This window comes from Uloborus diversus, chromosome 10 (assembly GCF_026930045.1).
Source record: "Uloborus diversus isolate 005 chromosome 10, Udiv.v.3.1, whole genome shotgun sequence".
Taxonomy (NCBI): domain Eukaryota; kingdom Metazoa; phylum Arthropoda; class Arachnida; order Araneae; family Uloboridae; genus Uloborus; species Uloborus diversus.
The window spans coordinates 102,132,768-102,150,713 of record NC_072740.1 but is presented as its reverse complement, the minus strand read 5'-3'; the positions used below and the strand labels follow the sequence as shown (position 1 = coordinate 102,150,713).

The window sequence follows — 17,946 nt, the reverse complement described above, 5'->3', positions numbered from 1 at the left end:
ATTTTAAGCTTTACTGAAACTATTAATTAGATTCTATCAAAATATTAAGTAAAAGAAAATTTTAATCCAACTACTTCGCCACAGCAACGCGTGGCTGAGTCAGCTAGTATTTATATACGTTTATCCACGTATTTATATCTACCTAATTGTATCGATTCATCTATTTATATCGATCTTTGTCTGCATATTTTTATCTTTCAATCAACAGTCATTTATATATCTATCAATAAATATATTTATATATCTCTATCTATTACCCACTCGACCAATCTATTAATATTTATCTATGTCCAGTCCATTCATCCACCCATAAATCTATCCATCTATATTTATCTAAGTTTTCCATTCATCTACATCAATCTATTTATATCTATCCATTCATCTATATAGCTAACCATCTACATTTATCTATGATTATCCATTTACTTATATCTATCTGTGTATATCAATATATTTATCAATTTCTATGTTCACACATTTATATGTGTCAATTAATATATCTATTTATCTATCTCTATCTTTTTGAACCTATTTATTTATATCTATATCCGTCCATCTGTGTGGGTTTAAAAATGAATGTAAGCCCCACACCACGAAAATTTGCTCGCTACGCAACTGCTTCCTTGTAGATTTATTAAAATTAATGTCACTGTGAAACTTATTTTGATTTCGAAGAAGAAAGTTAAGATTTTCTTTTTTGTATGTTTTACGTCAAAATGAACGAAGCAAACGATAATTTGACACGTGTATAATGTAAGGTAAGGCAGAAAGAAATAGATAAGATAACACGTATCGATTACACCGCAGCAAAGCTTTAGGAGAAATTCTTAGAAAAAGAAATTGAAATCTTCGGAATAAAGGTAATTCATTAGCTGCCTGTAATTGACAGCTTGCAGCTTGACTTTTTCATCATTTCACGCAAAAGTTCAAATATTTATAAATATTCAGCATTAGATAATAGTAAAAATAACCTTTTAAGCAGTATTTTGGTAAATACTAAACGACAGAGAGTGTATAGACGAAAATATTTTTAAAAAGAAACTCTTCGTGCATTGGAACTGCGTATTATTGGATCATGTTCGTGAAGCATACTAATGGCGTCAAAGGAGAAGAAAGAGAACATTTTGAAAGGTAAATCTTAAGCATAAATTATCCGGGAAAAATATTTGTTTTACTGGTTATTTATATAAAATATAAAGCTTTAAAACTTTCCTTAAAATAAGCTTGACAAACACAACTTGTATTGATTACACAGAAGCAGAACTTTTTGAGAAATTCTCCGAAAAAGAAATTTAAATTTTTATATTGAAAGTTATTGATCAGCTGATTATAATTGGCAAATTCGCAGCTTTTGTTTTCATTATTTCATGGAAAAGCTGAAGTACTTATAAGTATTCAGCATTAGATAATAGTAGAGGACTGTGGAGCAAAGTGGAGTGGTAAACTTTAATTCTGTTTTTAGTGCCAACTATCTAATAATATTTTAAATATGCAGCGATACATATAGAAAAAACATCAGAAAAAATTTACCTCTGAATATCGAAGTGTATGATAATACAAGCAATGTTAAAAATTGATACTCATATTGTAATACTTTGCTGTAAGTCAAAAATTATTTTTATAAAATGTAATTAAGTCCCTATTGTCAATATTTTAAAGTTTAATTGAGATGTACTAATATTCGGTGAAGTATTTATTTAATAGTACGCTTATTTTTGTTGAAAATGCACGATTAGTCAAGCAAAGTGTATGAAGCAAAGTGAAATAGTTAATTTTGTTTGCCTATTCAATCATTTATTAATGCACTTACGTATTTATTTATTGAATAATTCATTTACATTCCTTGATTTAATAAATCATTCATTTCTTAATTAATTCACTTATTTTCTTATTCATTCCCAATTTTATACATTCATTTATTTTTATGTTACATTAACTTGCTCATTTATTAATTTATTCGTTCATTTTTCATTACCTATTCATGTACTCATTATTATTTTTTTATTCGTTCGCCATTTCTCAGTATTTTGGACACATATGGAGTCCGTAACAGGACACTTTTTTCCCCATAACTATTTAATTTTCTGTTTGATTAAAACAAATTTTAAATTTGAGTTTGTGAGTTGATAAGACAAACTCAAAACAAAATAATGTGCTAATCAAACAGTAAATTAAACCAGTTATAGCAAAAAAAGTCATGTTACGGACTCTACATAGTTGTCCAAAATACTGTAAAATGAGTCTTGATCAAAAATATATTAAAAAATCAAATCGAAAATATTTCTCTAGAAAAGAATTTTATTCTTCACTTTGCTCCAGGAAAAATAAATTTTTTTGAAGGTATAACGTTACTGCCAGAAATGAAAAATAATATGTTTCAATGCAAGTTTTAATATAAAATAAACTGTTCTTTCGGTATGTACTATAATTTAAAAACAATTTTCCTACTTGTTCATTTTGAAAAAGGAAGGTATTTTAACTATTTCACTTAGTCCCGTATTCCTTTACAAATAACCTTTTCTAGCAGTATTTTGGTACGGTAAATGACTATAGTTATGGGCATGGTTAAGGGTTTTTTTTTAAGTTCGGATACAAATGCCACAATTTTAGTTCATGGAAAAAACTAATATCACAGGGTTGGAACTTATAAATTGGACTTTTATAGCTATATTGACATTTTTCATTGACTTACAGTTATGATTTATGTATACTATTAGAAATAAATTGTACTACACTGGTTTAACTGGTTATAGTCCCACACGTCTAGTTACGGTCATGTTAAAAACTACTAATGGTCGTGCTAGCTGAATTCAATTGTTTTCAGGAAACAAACACACAAAAATAAAGGATTCAAACAGTATTATAAGGGTAGACCAGGGGAATGCCGCCACCTTAAGGAACTTCAATTTTTATCACCATCAAAAATCGTATTTATGAGCTAAATCAATATTTTGGATTATTGTACGCCATCTTGAGAATGTATACAAAACTTGTTATTAATAAATCTATAAAATAAATAGTCATAAAACATCAATTTGTCAACCTCTGCAATATGGCGGTATTACCCAGACAGCTGGGGTAATCCCTCCGCGGACCTGGGTTAATCCCGCCACTAGCCAATATGACTAAAAGACTAAGAAAGAAAATTTATTGAAAATCCTATATGCAATTAGCATTACAATATAAGAATTGAAAAGCGAAAGAAATGACGTTTTTAGTTTATAAGAGTGAAAAAATAATATTTTGAATTCATCTGATTTTCTTAAAATTTACATAAATCGTAAATGTAGTTTTAAGCTGTTTCAGCATCGCTTCACTCTGAATGATCCCACTTGCCACAGCAAGTGCATCTGTATCACAGTTCGTTCGTTCCATATTTATTGCATATAGCACAAAGCTGACCGTTTGGATCAAAAAGGTCGTCATTTTCGTCATCGTCACAAAACTTTTTGACGTCGATGTCCTCCTCATCTGCAGAGATTTTAACACTAAAAAGTCGCTTGCCCCTTTTATTATTAGATTTATTCATTTTCTTTTGCCGTGTTGTCACTGCTTTCTCTTTCTTTGCCTTGGATTCAGTTTTGATGGACATTCCCAAAGCCTTTGCTGCAGATTTTATTACGTCTCGTTTCTTTTTCAATATCTTTTCCTTTCTTTTGGCCACTGTTTCTCTCAAAATTGCATTCATTGGAGTTCTAGTTAGAATTGAAAAGTGGCCTTTTCTTTTAGAACTTTCCTCTACTCTTTTTGCTGCAAATTTTGGAATTGGTAAAAACTTTTCTAGCGATTAAAGAAAGGTTTTTTGAGGCACTTCCTGAACGGTCTTTGATGAGCAAGATGCTACATCAAGTAACTCACCTTTAGACGTATTGCTCGCATTTACAAGATTATTTTCTTCACCAGTTTCTTCCGTTAAGACTAACTTCCGTTAAATAACTCTTTTTACTAAGCAAAATTTACAAGAGCACATTTTCTTTCCTTTAAAAAATGGCTTTTGGCACATACAGTGGAAAGATGCTTTCGGCGGTAATGCCGCCACCATGACGGCATCACCCCCCCCCCCCCCCCCTTAGAAGTGGCGTCATAACCCCGATTCGACAAGATGGAAAAAATAAAGATTTAAAGACATCTCAAAACAAACGGAAGTGATCAATATTAATGATTAAAATATAGGCTAAAATATCTAGTTAAAGGCTGTTCACAGCAAAAGAAGCCATTGTCGCATCTAAAGGTACGTACCTCAGCTTATTCAAAGTCGAAAAATAAGATCAAACTTCTTCAAAACAACGTTCGTCACAATAAGAAGAAAACAAAACGCGCAGAGGCTGCTATTGACTTGGGGGCATTAGTTGTAGTATCGTTCGCTACAGGCCAGGAGCAGTCAGGACGGCTATCCGGTTTCCTTGACTCAAATATCAAGTGTGGCGGCATTTCCCCAGGTGGTGGCAGTCTACCCCAACATTCATTTTTCTTTCAATATGATCCTTTAAGTATACAATTTCATTGCTAACTGCTATAAGTAATTGAATTAATAGTCACAATCATTCAAGTCGTCACGATCATCATTATCGGAATCGGTTTCAGAATAGGATATAACATAGAATTCTATTCTAAACAAGCAAATGAATAGCAATTTTCGCATTAAGTCTTATTATTTGTAAATTCGAAAACTCTAATTCAAAAAAGTATTTATTTAGTTCTACAAAATTAATCTCTAATCTTTCTAGATCAAAAATTTCATGTATCTTGATTTTTTCGAGCAACATTAAAGTTATAAAATAGATTGATTGACAGATCACTTTTGAAAGGTTCTTTTGAACAACAATAATAACAAAATATAAAAAAATACAAATAAAATAAATAAAATTATTGCACTGCTACATGCTTTATTTCTCGTAAGCCAAATTTAGCTTATGTTTGACCATAATGGATTTTTCAAACTAATGTATTCCGTGGGCAAGTCTACGCAAGCTTAAATTTTGACGTGTTGTCGAGAATCATGAGAGTAATAAAATTTCCAACAGGTAAAGGTTCAATCAATCTTAGATCTAGATGTGGTTATATTAATTCTGAACATTAGCCACACGAACAGTCAAAAAAAAAAGTTCATATTTAGTGACTTAAGTCAAAAGGTAAATACTGACATGGACAGTATCTGAAAAAAAAAAAAAAAAGGTCTTTTAGAGATATTTTAAGAAACGCGGTTTTTATTCCCTAAAGCTTTGTATATCAATGAAAATACTGAAATTTGAAGGTAAACCAACGCTTTATTTTGAGCAAAAACCAAATAAGAATGTTTGTACAAAAATAAAACAAAATAGATAATAAAAAGGCAAAAAACGAAAAAAAAAGGCAAAATATTTTCAGAGACTGCCGTTCACCAGCCCCTGGGCATTATAGATGTTTCTACTTTTGATTTTATGTTAGATACAGACTGCGCAAGCGTATTGATTACAAGTGAGTATTGGTTTGTGTAAGTACCGGGTGGATATAAAAAAAATATCTCTATTTGGATGTTTGCACACATAATATTGACCAATTTGATTGTTTAATCTTTTATGAAGCACTATAGACAAGTTCAAATTATATTAACTGGCTGTAGCTTGAAGGAATAATTTAAATGAAACAAAAAGTGGCACAGTTAATGATCAGGAAGAGGGGAAAAGAATGGAAAAATAATTAAAATAATAGTTGCTACAAATAGTCCACATTTGGCTCTTTGGACTCCAACAAATGATGCTACCAGTTCAAGCACTTTTAATCATGAGCAAAATCAAGAATCAGTCATTTTTCCTTTGTCCTTATTCCCAAATTTCGTTTTTGGTCCTTATTCTTTTGAGGAGTTATGTACGGATTAACAGGATTTGAAACATGTTCGGTTACTGCCCAACAATACCTGCGCATGCTGCAAGTATTCGTAGTTACTCAAATGTAGCATAGACGGTGTCCTTCTGAGACTATTTTTATGCAAGATGGAGCCCCACGCTACACTGGTAGAGCAGTACAAGAGTATTTATGGCAACATTTTGCTAATCATAGGGTAATAAGTCGGCATTTTCATATGGCGGGACCTCGATAACCTGATTTAATGCTGTAGGGCTTTTGGCTTTGTACGTATGCAAATCTAATGTGTACCGTGGAAATGTCGCAAACCTCTATGATCTAAAAGTAAGACATAACACAACGTGTGGAAAATATCTCTTCTGATGCATTACATTCCACAGTTGACAGCACGCCGCGCACTGGCTAGATTGTGTTCTCCAGCTTGATGATCATGTGTAACCTCAACTTGATCAGCATCGCATGTGCAAGTGTAACCTAACTTAACATTTTTCATCAACATAGGTATTCCATCTGGTTTTACAATTTTAATTCTTTGTTCTTGTATTACTCATTATATGTTCAAAAGCGCCATCTGTCGACGATTGTTGTAATGATTTTTAAAAATCTTTTCATTCTTCTTTCTCCTTCCTGATTAGTAAGTGTATTAACTTTTGTTTCATTCAGCTAAGTCTTTCAATATACAGACCGCTCCAAATAGAGATACTTCTTTTATAACCACCCGGTACATTAACTCATGATACCGTTATTTTTTTAACTGTGCGATCAAATGCGACTCGACATTAACTTTGGAATCGATATAAAACTATGCATTAATTTTGCGCACATGAATTGTACATATACATTATCAGAAACAATCATTTAATCAACATTTGATACATTTTTAGTGCATCATATGTAGAATAAACATTCTACATTATAAATTGAAAATTTTGTATGCGTTATTCACTACATAATTTCTAAGAGCATTAATTGTCAAAATTGCAATAGATTAATTTATCGTTTGCATTAGTCCGTGCAACTACAACATTAGTCCATCAATTTAGTAAAGCCCTTAGCCAATCAAGTTTTGATTTTGTTGCTATTCAACAACTGTTGCGCTTTGATTGGATGACATGTTTGCCGGTTGACCATTAGGGCATTTAAGTTGTCGTCTGTTGGATAAGATTCAATTAGCAATTATAATCCATTCTATTATTAATCACAGATTCTGGGACACGTAAAATACATGCATTAGTTCTCAAACCTAAATATGTGACAAAAAAGTACAAACTTTTGATTTCCAGGCGCAAAATAAGTACATAAATAATATTTATTGATCTAATTTCGCATGAGATCAAGTAACATATTTTTTAAAGATCAATTTTTCATTTGATTACGTTGCGAAAGTTTTTTAATGTAAATGTTTCTTTCAGATGATCAATAGGCAGGATGGCGGCCTTCGTCGCCAAACAAATGATGGGCAGCAAGCTCAACGCAGTAAAAGGTAACCATGTAGCTCCAACTTATTTCATTAAAGTCATTAGCTTCATTGTTATATTTTTTGCCTCTCCCTAATTTACGACAATTAAAAGCTCCATACTGTTTCATAATATTGCTTAGACGAACACTTACTTCAAGTGCATATTTCTATTCATTAATTAGTTTCTAGAATGTTGATTCTTTTAGGAGGTACAACAATAAAAATCTAACAAGATTAGTTTCTGGTGGAAACCCAGTTTAACTTAAATAATTAGTCGATGTTTAAAAAAGCGTCTTTACAAACGCAGACGATTGCGATGAAAGTTTCGATGCTTAGTTTTGAAGATATATTATGAAACAATTTTCTTTCCTTAAAAAGAATTTTTCAAGTGGCGGTGGAGGCGGGATCTTCAGAGAACAATGAAAATGAGAAAATTAATGCTATTTAGCACAAATGGAAATTAAATATGAATGTGGAAACATATTTCTAAGTTTTAAAGTTTTATAGAGATACTCATCAGTTAAATGCATATTTTATTATTGATATTTGCCTTAAGAGGTGTTGTGTTGGCTTAATTAAATATAGTATTTTGAAAAAATGTCTAGTATGGTGAATTTGATTATCCTTCGTTGATGTTTGCACCTATAGGAAGATTTTTAAAAAAGTACTTTTGATGGTTTGTTGGCTAGTATACAAACTAGATTAATTTCAAATGATGTTTGTAGATTCGTAAACGGTCCTTTTGAAAGTTTGTAGATTAAACTTACAATTAATCCTAAAGTTAACAACATGAAGAAGACAAAAGAGTCCTTTTTTTAATCTTTTTTTGTTACGCAAGTAATAATGCTCCTTTTCTTGTGTTGGGTTTTACTAAAACATTGGGGTTCTGTTAAAAAAAGTTTCCGTGCAAACAAAAATGAAGAATAATATGAACCTCATATGATATAAGCATTGCACAAAGGTGAAACAGTAACTGAAGTACCAGTTTTCAACCATAAGCGATATTAGAAATAATAAGCTAAGCGCCGATTATTGTGATGAGCAACTTAAGATTAGTGTCTTATTTTCCGTCGCACGTGTATTTCTAGAAAATAAAAAAATAATTGATTTTAATCTCAAAGCTACGTGCCAGTAAACTTTAAATTATTACCTATGTGACAATATTACAGTTCAACAAATTCAACTTAGTTTGGCACCCTTTCACACTTTTGTAATGATGATTGCATGCACGCGGTTTGAAGTTACTACGAACAAGGGGTTTGTTTTAACTCCAAGAGCACGAAAGTGGAGCTATACTACGAAAATCTATAAACGTCACAGAGGATTTCACGGGTTTCGATCAGTTTCCTGTGAAAACAAGTATTTTGCAAAAACCTTTCCTGAATCGCTACAAGTTTCATGAATGCAGAATGTTTCACGAATGCAGAAAAACATTTTTAGCTATCTATGTGAAAATATATTTCGTTGCTTTATTAGCTGTTTCGCCTTCAGCTCAATTACGGCCCTTCCAGATTGTCGGATCTCTAAATAGGGTAGCTTTGCAAGAATTACAGGCAAATAAGCTGTTCAGTATTTGCTTGCGATTCTGCCCTAGCTTTGGCTATATTTGTTTTTGGAGCGCTCCTGGTAAATCTGGAAGGTTCTAAGCTATTACTATAAACATATTTCAGTTTTCCTTGAAGGTGTTTTAAGTATTCCAGACACGAGTGGCTTTTATGGAGCATATTTCTGAATTGTACAGAAAGATGCTGGGATAATTTCAAGATGGTTACTAACTATTTGCTGAAAACTTTTCTGTTTTTGATAGATATGTTACTGGCAGAAACTAGGCACATTAGCTGCCCATTATTTTGCAGGAACGCTTCGAAATTCTTTTTACAGTGTATATGAGAAAAGTAGAAAAGCTAGCATCCTGAATTCCATCCTGATTATCTAAAATAAATGGCAGAAAAACTGGTATTACTTATTTTGGAAATTCAAGTAAAATGATTTTTAAAAAAGTGCCATAGTATGTACCGAAACTGCATAAGTCACCCAAGTGAATACGAAGTCGAGAAAAAAATAAATGGAAGCTTAATCATTAATGAAATACAGAGAAGTCTTCGAAACGTGGAAAGCTTCCCCAAATACCAAAATCTGAAGGCAGAAATTGTTAAATTTTATCCCAATGTTCACCATCACCTAATGTGCCCCTTTCTCTCATAATTATTATACTCGTTGAAAAATTACTGTTGCTAATCAAAGCTTCGAATCATTTCGAATCCATGAATAGAAAATTATGATGAATTTCTGCGTGCATGTGTGTGTTTAGAGGCTTATTTAATAATCAATCTACCTAAAAAGCGTAAACGTAGGAGAGTTTGCGCACAATTCAACATAATAATAAAAAAACACCCTAGATATAATGTTTTGCTAAACTGTTCATGCATAACTGTAAGATCATTTGTTGGTTATGAATTTCCATTGCAATTTTTTAGTTACGTTTTAGTGCAATGCAAAAGGTGTAACAAAATCAAGAAGGTGTTTTTGCGCAATATCCTTTACAGAGAATGCGCACATGCGTAGGAGAAATTGCTCTTAATAATAACTATACAATAAAATTGTTAACAACAATAATAACATTTAAAATTAGATTGTTGTAATATTTTTGTGTATAACCAGAGCTGCCAACTGCTACGAAAAAAATCGTAGTTTCTACGAGTTACAGCTTTAAACTACAACGCTACGAAAACGGGTCCAAAAATTACGATTTTCTGTTTTTTTTTTTTTTTTTTTTTTTAAACTTTATAATCCCAAGAACGCAAAAGGAAAAAAAAAGGCTTGAAAACTAAACCTTAAGTTCAGAAAATCAAACTTCTACACGTGTGCTGACGGTCTTTGCTAAACAAGCTCTTCGAAAGTTGCATGGTGTAAAGATGGATCGGTTTTTAGATCGCGACGCTGATCCACTCATTGAATCTTCGGCAAAAAAGCGGAAAACTGCCAAAAAGTTCCATGAAGAATGTAAATTTTTTTATTCCGTATTAATATTTTCTGTATCATATTTGAAATTAGTTAAGTATCATTGTTTTTGTTCTTTATACTGTTGACAATTCATCACTGTTTAAATCTACGGCAGCGCCTCCCCCCCCCCCCCACTGCAAAATGCTGCTACGATTTTGGATTTTCAAAAGTTGGCAGCTCTGTATATAACCATTATTATAGTGGAAGTAAATATTTTAATCAATAATGAATCAGAAAAAAAAATAAAGTAAGCAAAAATTGTAATTCAAGAAAAAAATAAAGATACAAAACAAGTTACGCCTGAAACTTTACGAAATTACACTAAGTTACTAAGTAATTCCTTGATGTCAAAAGTTGTCCATTTTCTCTTTACAATACAAAGTAGCCAATAAGCTGTTTAATCTCTCCTGCCACGTAAACGAATGAGAACAGTGCGCCATGTCTCCCAAGTAGCAGATGCGCGAACACTCCTATTTTGAAAAGACAGATTTAGCGTTTTTTACTTCCTTTTACAAAAAAGGAAGTATTGTATTCGCGAAAAAAAATTTCACTCAAAAATCGGCCTTAAATTCCATTTTGCTCACCCCCGAATGAATGCTGAGATTTTTTTTCGACGCGACCCCACGTGGATATTTGTCTAAGAACGTACAGATACCCGAAATATCCATTTTGACTATCCCCGACTTAATTATAACGAGTTTTCTCCTGACGTCCGCATGTACGTATGTATGTGTGTATGTACGTATATATCTCGCATAACTCAAAAAAGGCATGTCCTAGAAAGGTGAAATTTGGTGCGTAGACTCCTAGTGGGGTCTAGTTGTGCACCTTCCCTTTTGGTTGCATTCGGAAGTTCCTAAAGGGATCTTTTACGCCTTTTTAGGGAGGAAATCATTGTTAATTTCAATGCTAACTCAAGTGGTGTTATTATTCGTCAAATATTTGGCGATATATCATCAAGCTTTTGGCCGCCAAGTTTTTTCACCAACTTGGTGAAAAATTTGGCGATTTTTTTTTTAAATTTTTTAAGTCTGGTTTTAATTTGGCCAATGTTGGTGATATTTAAAGAGTTAACCACTGAATCACATTAAAATTGCCAATAATGGGAAAATAAATCTGTGTAAAACTTTTTTTTTTTTTTTTGCTTCGGTTCGCAAGAAACTAGAGGTAAAAATGTTTAGTGTTTCCTTCCTTACTTCAAGGCGCTATTATCATTAAATTGGCGTAAAAAGAAGTCATATGATGCACAGATCCGCTCGTTTCTTTAAACAAAGCCTTTGCTAAAAAGAACTACCGGTGCTAACAGTAATAATGCTAACCGTAAATGAGTGATACTGTGAAGAAATGAAGAAATGCTTTTTAAAATATTACTACTAATACACACATTGTAATCTAACTAGTCGTACATTCAGAAAAAAAGCACTTATTTCCCATAAAAGTTTCTCATTTTCAATAGTTTTTGTAAACTATTGAAAAAGGAAGATAATAATCGGCAATCGCTGAATAAATAGGTTGTTATCCACAATGAAGATGAAGTTTTATCTCAGAGTAAATGATTTTGAAAATTTATTTTCTATGCAAAATATTTAATATTTTCTTCTCGATTTACAATGGGACTTCTAGTACCTAACAAAACGATGCATAATTTCTTGAAAAGAAAATAACAGTATTTAATCACGAACATTTTAAGTAAAGAAGTCAGAAATTTTTGTTCGTCTTAGCCGAGGCTTTCAATTTAATGTATGAATTATGCATGAAATTTTTAATGTAATTAGATAGTAAACCAAACTTGATGAACAAAATGTTCGTTTTAGCCGTGATTTCGTGTCAAACGTGATCGTATTAAGCGAGTTCAACTGTATTTCATTAAAAATGCCCTCTGACTGCGAAGTTTTGAACTATTTTTTTTTAATCGCTCACACAAAGTCTCATTATGTTACACAAAATTTCGTTAATTTCGCCGCTTGACAACTTTAAAGTAGGGTTGTTCAATTACGAACTCCCTGTATATGCATAACACTTCGTTCGAAATAGCTCATTGGTTTAGCATCTGCTAAAAAAATAACTCTTATAAAAGAGATATTTGAGGACGCAAACTGATATATTAAATGCGGTTCATTTTATCACAGTAATCACATCCTTTACTTTAGAGTTCTCAAAACGTTCTTATTCAAGTCATCAAATAAATTATGCTATGCTCCATTAAATAGATGACCAAATATGTATTCGACTCAAATGACGCGGTTGCATCTTTATCCTCTATTCTATCTCTTTTAAAATAGAAGTTTAGCCTTTCTGGAGCTTCAGCTAAAAGCTCCGACTTCAAAAGCTTTCATTTTCTTTCCTAACTGCTGCATAGAAGTCGAAAATACATTTTATACTTTACCTTTTTTTCACTTTTTACTTTCATTGTGAAAATATTTTATGCTTTACCTTCGGAACCCGTTTTTGGAATCCAGTTCATGTTACGGTGGGTCATAGATTTTGCAATATTTGACAAATATGAATTTTCGCAACGCATGCGCATTAGGGTTTCTAATCTCGCACTGAATTCAGTCCCGCGGGATTTCGGGATTGTAAGGAGCCAATCCCGCTGGAGCCCGGGATCCCGCGGGATTGACTTTATTCTTATAAAAATTAAATTTTAATGTCAAATAGAAAAAGTTGTGCTTTTTAGGAAAGACTGCTTTTATTACTTGAATTAGTAGTCTTCTTGAATTCCGTGAGTCAATTGTAGAGCACTACAAAGTCAGATCCTAATTAGTAATTATGGTTTGGTAAGCAAGAATGTGCCACTCGAATGGGATGGGAAGGCATTTTTGCTCTAAAAATAATGCACTTGATAAAAACACTTGCTGTGTCTCATTGCAGTTGGTTTTACTCAAATTAAATTATTGTGGACAGTTAGAAAAAAATCCCTATTAACTTCATCACCTTCTGAACTAGATTTTTCTTTTCTTATGCTTGGCTTTTGCTCATGAATTGCAAATTTCGGGCGAAAAAGATGTCTATTGGATATGTGTTTTGCTGTTTCCAATTTTACTTGCATTGATAATACCTTTATTGCTTCATGAACGTTGGTCATTGTATCAATGCACTTCATTCATTATAGCAAGGGGTGAATACTGCTTGAATTCACCGTTTGAACATGTCGCAGTCTCAATAAATTTTTTAGGATAACTTCAATAATTTTAACCCTCACTTTACAAAGAAATTCAAAAACATGAGCAGCTTAACTTACTGCACTGTCATTTGAGTCATCCTGTGTTTCATACAAGTTTCTGTCGCCTCTTTCAAAGTCATGCCGAATATATACCAGGTTTTTGATTGCTTTCTTCTTTGGACTGCATTTTTTATAACTTAAAGGTTATGAGTGTATTCCTTAAGTTTACAGAAGTGCCCCAACATTGCATTCCGGCTACTCCAGCTGGTTTTAGAATTTGTAATGTACTTTTTCTATTTTTTCTAAAACTTAATTAATTGGATTTTAAATTTTAGGGAAGGTTTTAAAATGGCTTATAAGTTTTAAGCATTTTCTCAATTGCTGAACGTATGAAAACTGAAACCTCGAATGAGAATACCATTACCAATTCATTCTCAGGAAAATATACTCTATTTTTATTGTGTGCTTAAATGGTAAATCCACTGTTGATCATATGACACACCATGTTTTTCTTGCTCTTCTTGCAGGTATACGATTAAGATGATTCAAAAAATTCATATGATGCTTGTGAAAAATTGTCGTTTTACGAGCGACAAAAGCAGGATAACGCTTGCATGAAAAAAATTTGCGGGATTGGAAATTCCACGAGATTGAGAGCAAAATCCCGCGGGATCAATCCCGCTAAATATTCTGCGGGATCCAGTGGGATCCGGATTCCGGGATTGGAAATAGTAATGCGCATGCACGTAAACTGCGCAATATAACCAATAAAAATCCTGTATTTAGGCTTGCTTATCACATAATAGCTTTAAGTTCTGATAGGAGGTATTAAAAATAAATCAAACTAAATTAATTAGATAACTTTTGCTTTATGATTTCGAGCAAAAACATTTTACAGCGGAGGCAAAAGAAAAGGTATGCTAGGCTAGAGTTAAAGGCTTGGTCCTTGGTGGATCACAAACACTGCAATAAGATAGTTATTATAGCATATTGTTATGATGATTATAATAATAATAATAATAATATAATAAAATACTATTGTCACAGTGGAATCGAACGACTGGCTAAAAGATGGCTTAAGAAGTACGAGGGCCTATTAAACAACGCAAACAAAATGAACAGTTTAAAAGTACCTTATGTGCATATAAATAAAACTACAATTAGCATACGTTTTCTTTTCGACACAGGGTGTTTTTAAAGTCTTGTACTAATACAGAAATATCATATTAAAAAAAAAAAAAAAAAAAAACAATTTCAGATTTAAACACAATTATTTTTCTTTTTTATTTCGGTACTTGTCTCAAAATTTCTATACACACTTTTGTACCTTCCGTAGTTCTCTGAAGATTTAGACGATTTTCAACTTCGAGCCAGGCACTAGAATTTAACATCTGGGAGTTGAGGCTTTGTTCATAGCCGGTCTTAAAAGGATGTAAACTGTCCAATCAGAATTGGAAATGTGAGTTAAAACAAAAGGCTCTATGGGTTGACTTTAACCCCCCCCCCCCCGCACCATGCGGTGCCCCTGGAAGTGTTTTCTTTCATAGACGTCATTTTCAGTTTTCACTTTTAGCACCACCTTCATGCGTATTGCCATTATTGTACCAATAGGGAAAAAACTTGATGTAACTATTAAAATTATTTTAAAAAAATAATTACGAATAAATCTCAAATAGATTTTTTTCAAATAAAGTTTCTTTATCAGTTAGACTTTATGAAAACCCCGTTATTTTGAGCCATTTATTGTTTACGAAAATCATAAGTAATTGAATGTAAACATTCAAATTTTTGTCTCACTTTAAGATGACTGTAGCAGGAAATAAATAATACACTTGGAGTGACGGCACCTTATTTTAAAATGATATACGAAGAGAGAACATTTATGTAATTAATATATGTAACTTTTATACGACACTTATTAAATAGGTTCGTTTTAATTTACACACTTGCAAGTTCATAAATGAAAAAAAACAAATGTCGTAAATAAAATAATTCAAATGACTGGAATGTTCTTTGATGAACGGAAATGGCATCGATGGTAAAATTCACAGGTTTTCATGACATTTCCTTAATATAGTTCTTGACGATTCTCCAGAACTCGTTAACTTGTTTGAAGATCGATATAAAATGAGAAGAATTTTCCTCTTAGTTATCGATCTTCAAATACAGAAATATTGGTGGAAACATGACTGCGACTTGAAGTTCCGTTAATAGTATGAAACATTTCTTTAGAAACATTGTACTTCGTTAGAGAAGCTACTTGTCGCACGGAAAAGTAGCGTTTCGTACTTTTTCATAACAATAAAAAATAATGGAATAAATAAATAAAATATTTTGTAAATAATGATGGTGAGATACATATTTCTAATATGTGGCTCGTGAAAAGGCATTGCTGACTGGTTCTGTTAAAAATCGTATGAAACAAGTTTCTTCACAAACATTGCACTTCCTTAGACAAGCTACTCGTCACACGAAATGTGACATTTTATACTTTTACATAATAGTAAATAAATAAATAAAGCATTTTTAAATTAATTTACTGAGAATTTTTGTTCTAGGCATTGAGAAGACATTGTTGATTTGTTGTTGTGTTAAAAATAATATGACTCGCATTTCATCACAAACATTGCCATTCCTGAGAAGGTACTCATCACAGGAAATAAGTGGCATTTCATACGTTTACAAAATAATAATACTAAATTAAAATTCAGTTAATGAGATAATCTCACAAAAGCAATTGCATGTCAATGGGCTAACTTAATTGTAAAGGTATTGTGACTAAGTGATTTTATTAACTTCGAGGAGTTAATCGACTACGTGTACGAAGAGTTTCCATGCAACTAAAAAATAAAGTGTTCAGTGTATTGTTTCCATAAATGTTTGTTATTTACAAACATAAATACATTTGAGCGCGTAAGTTACAGTGACTAGACGTAAAAAAGTCTGTACTTTTTCCTAGATCTAAACATGGTTTCATAACAGCACTTACGGCTTAACTAAGAGATACCCAGCTTTGCTCAGTTTACGACAGCTTAAAAGAAAGATTATCTTTCAAATGGGAAAAATTGTTGGTGCATTTTTTTTGTAAATCTGTTAACAGTAATTGTATTTACAAGTAAATACTACACAGACTTTTTTGCAATGTGTTACAAATGCCCTAAAAGCGCTACTACATTGTTTAACAGTACTTTAAAATTTATTTAATCTTTCACTGGTGGCTCTTTAGTTTTCCATCTTCCATCTTTTGAATACTCAATAAGAAATGGTCAAACTATAGCGTAAAAGGGAGGAGTGCACACTTTTGCAGAAATATAGCCAGTATCTAAAAATTAACTTACATTTACGTAAATGTATTGCAGTTATTTTTCTAGTGCATTATGCCAAAAGAGCATACATAATTTCCCAATTTTTAAGTGTCTCATATCTGCATCATTAGTATCTCGGCTGGGGTTGTTTATTTTTACTATTTCTATAGCCATTCAATAAAAACAGTTTAAACACATACCACAATGAAAAGTGTTGTGTATTGCTTTGCTTATAAAATAAAGCAAAGGTAATGCTAATTTTTTTCCGTTTCTTTTTTTAAAGATGTGAAAGTATTCCTTGAAAACTTTAGAAGAGCAAAATTCAATTTAGAGGAGTGAAATATGCAAAAACAGTAAACACCGTAATTGCCATCTCGTTAAAAAAGCTATCTTTCTTAGGATGAAAGGGGAGGTCCGTCATTTCGAATTTTTACAAGAGGAGGGGTGGAGCAAAGCCTGTCTACTTAATGCAAATTTAATCAGGAACACAACAAAAATTACTCCCACTTGTATGTAAAGTAATACATTAATTTCGATAAAGTATAACGCTATTGACCGCCCCCCTGTTCTTCTAAATAATGGGCAGATTGAAGGAAGAAGTCGCTATTTTAAGTTTCAATTCAGAATGTTGAAATCCGTAATAATTTCCACTAAAAGATAACAAAACAGTGAAATGTAACGTTTTGAAAACTCTAATGTTTCTTCGATATTTATCTTTAGTTTAAAATGTTAAGCTAGAAAATATGCTTGAATAAACTTTTGAGGCGTACTTCTGAGTTTTAATACGTGAGACATGCTTGCAAAAGCAATAAAAATATCTCAGATTGTTAACATAAGAAAACTGCTTGCATTTACGTGTAAACATTACCGATATAGCAAAATTACAGATGGACGAAAAACTCACTCACCTTTTATCTTGTAATTATACTCTTCCCAGGTGGCACTGAAATAGTCAATTTTTACTAGCAATAAATACAGGTTCACAATTCTACTAGAAACATACATTTATTATTTCGCGATGCAAATAACACAACCACAACTACGTTAACTATGATGCTTGACTATTCTGAGTAAGGGTTTGCAGTCTCATAGTAAAGAAGGGATGGTGTCCGCTACCATTTCCAATAACTAGGTACAGTATTTTTCTACGGATACTAACTTGTGTGAGCTGC

At 32.2% G+C, this 17,946-nt stretch overlaps 1 protein-coding gene across 1 annotated transcript in view; it reads left to right on the top strand.

Moving 5' to 3' along the window:
- The first annotated feature begins 858 nt into the window (after positions 1 to 858).
- The window catches only part of LOC129231460 (complexin-like), a 52,737-nt gene continuing 35,649 nt past the window's right edge, over positions 859 to 17,946 (top strand). Inside the window, exons 1-2 of the mRNA XM_054865782.1 lie at positions 859 to 1,131; positions 7,257 to 7,327. Coding sequence (XP_054721757.1) covers positions 7,273 to 7,327 — 55 coding nt within the window. The 5' untranslated portion in view covers positions 859 to 1,131; positions 7,257 to 7,272. The remainder of the gene's footprint in view (positions 1,132 to 7,256; positions 7,328 to 17,946) is intronic.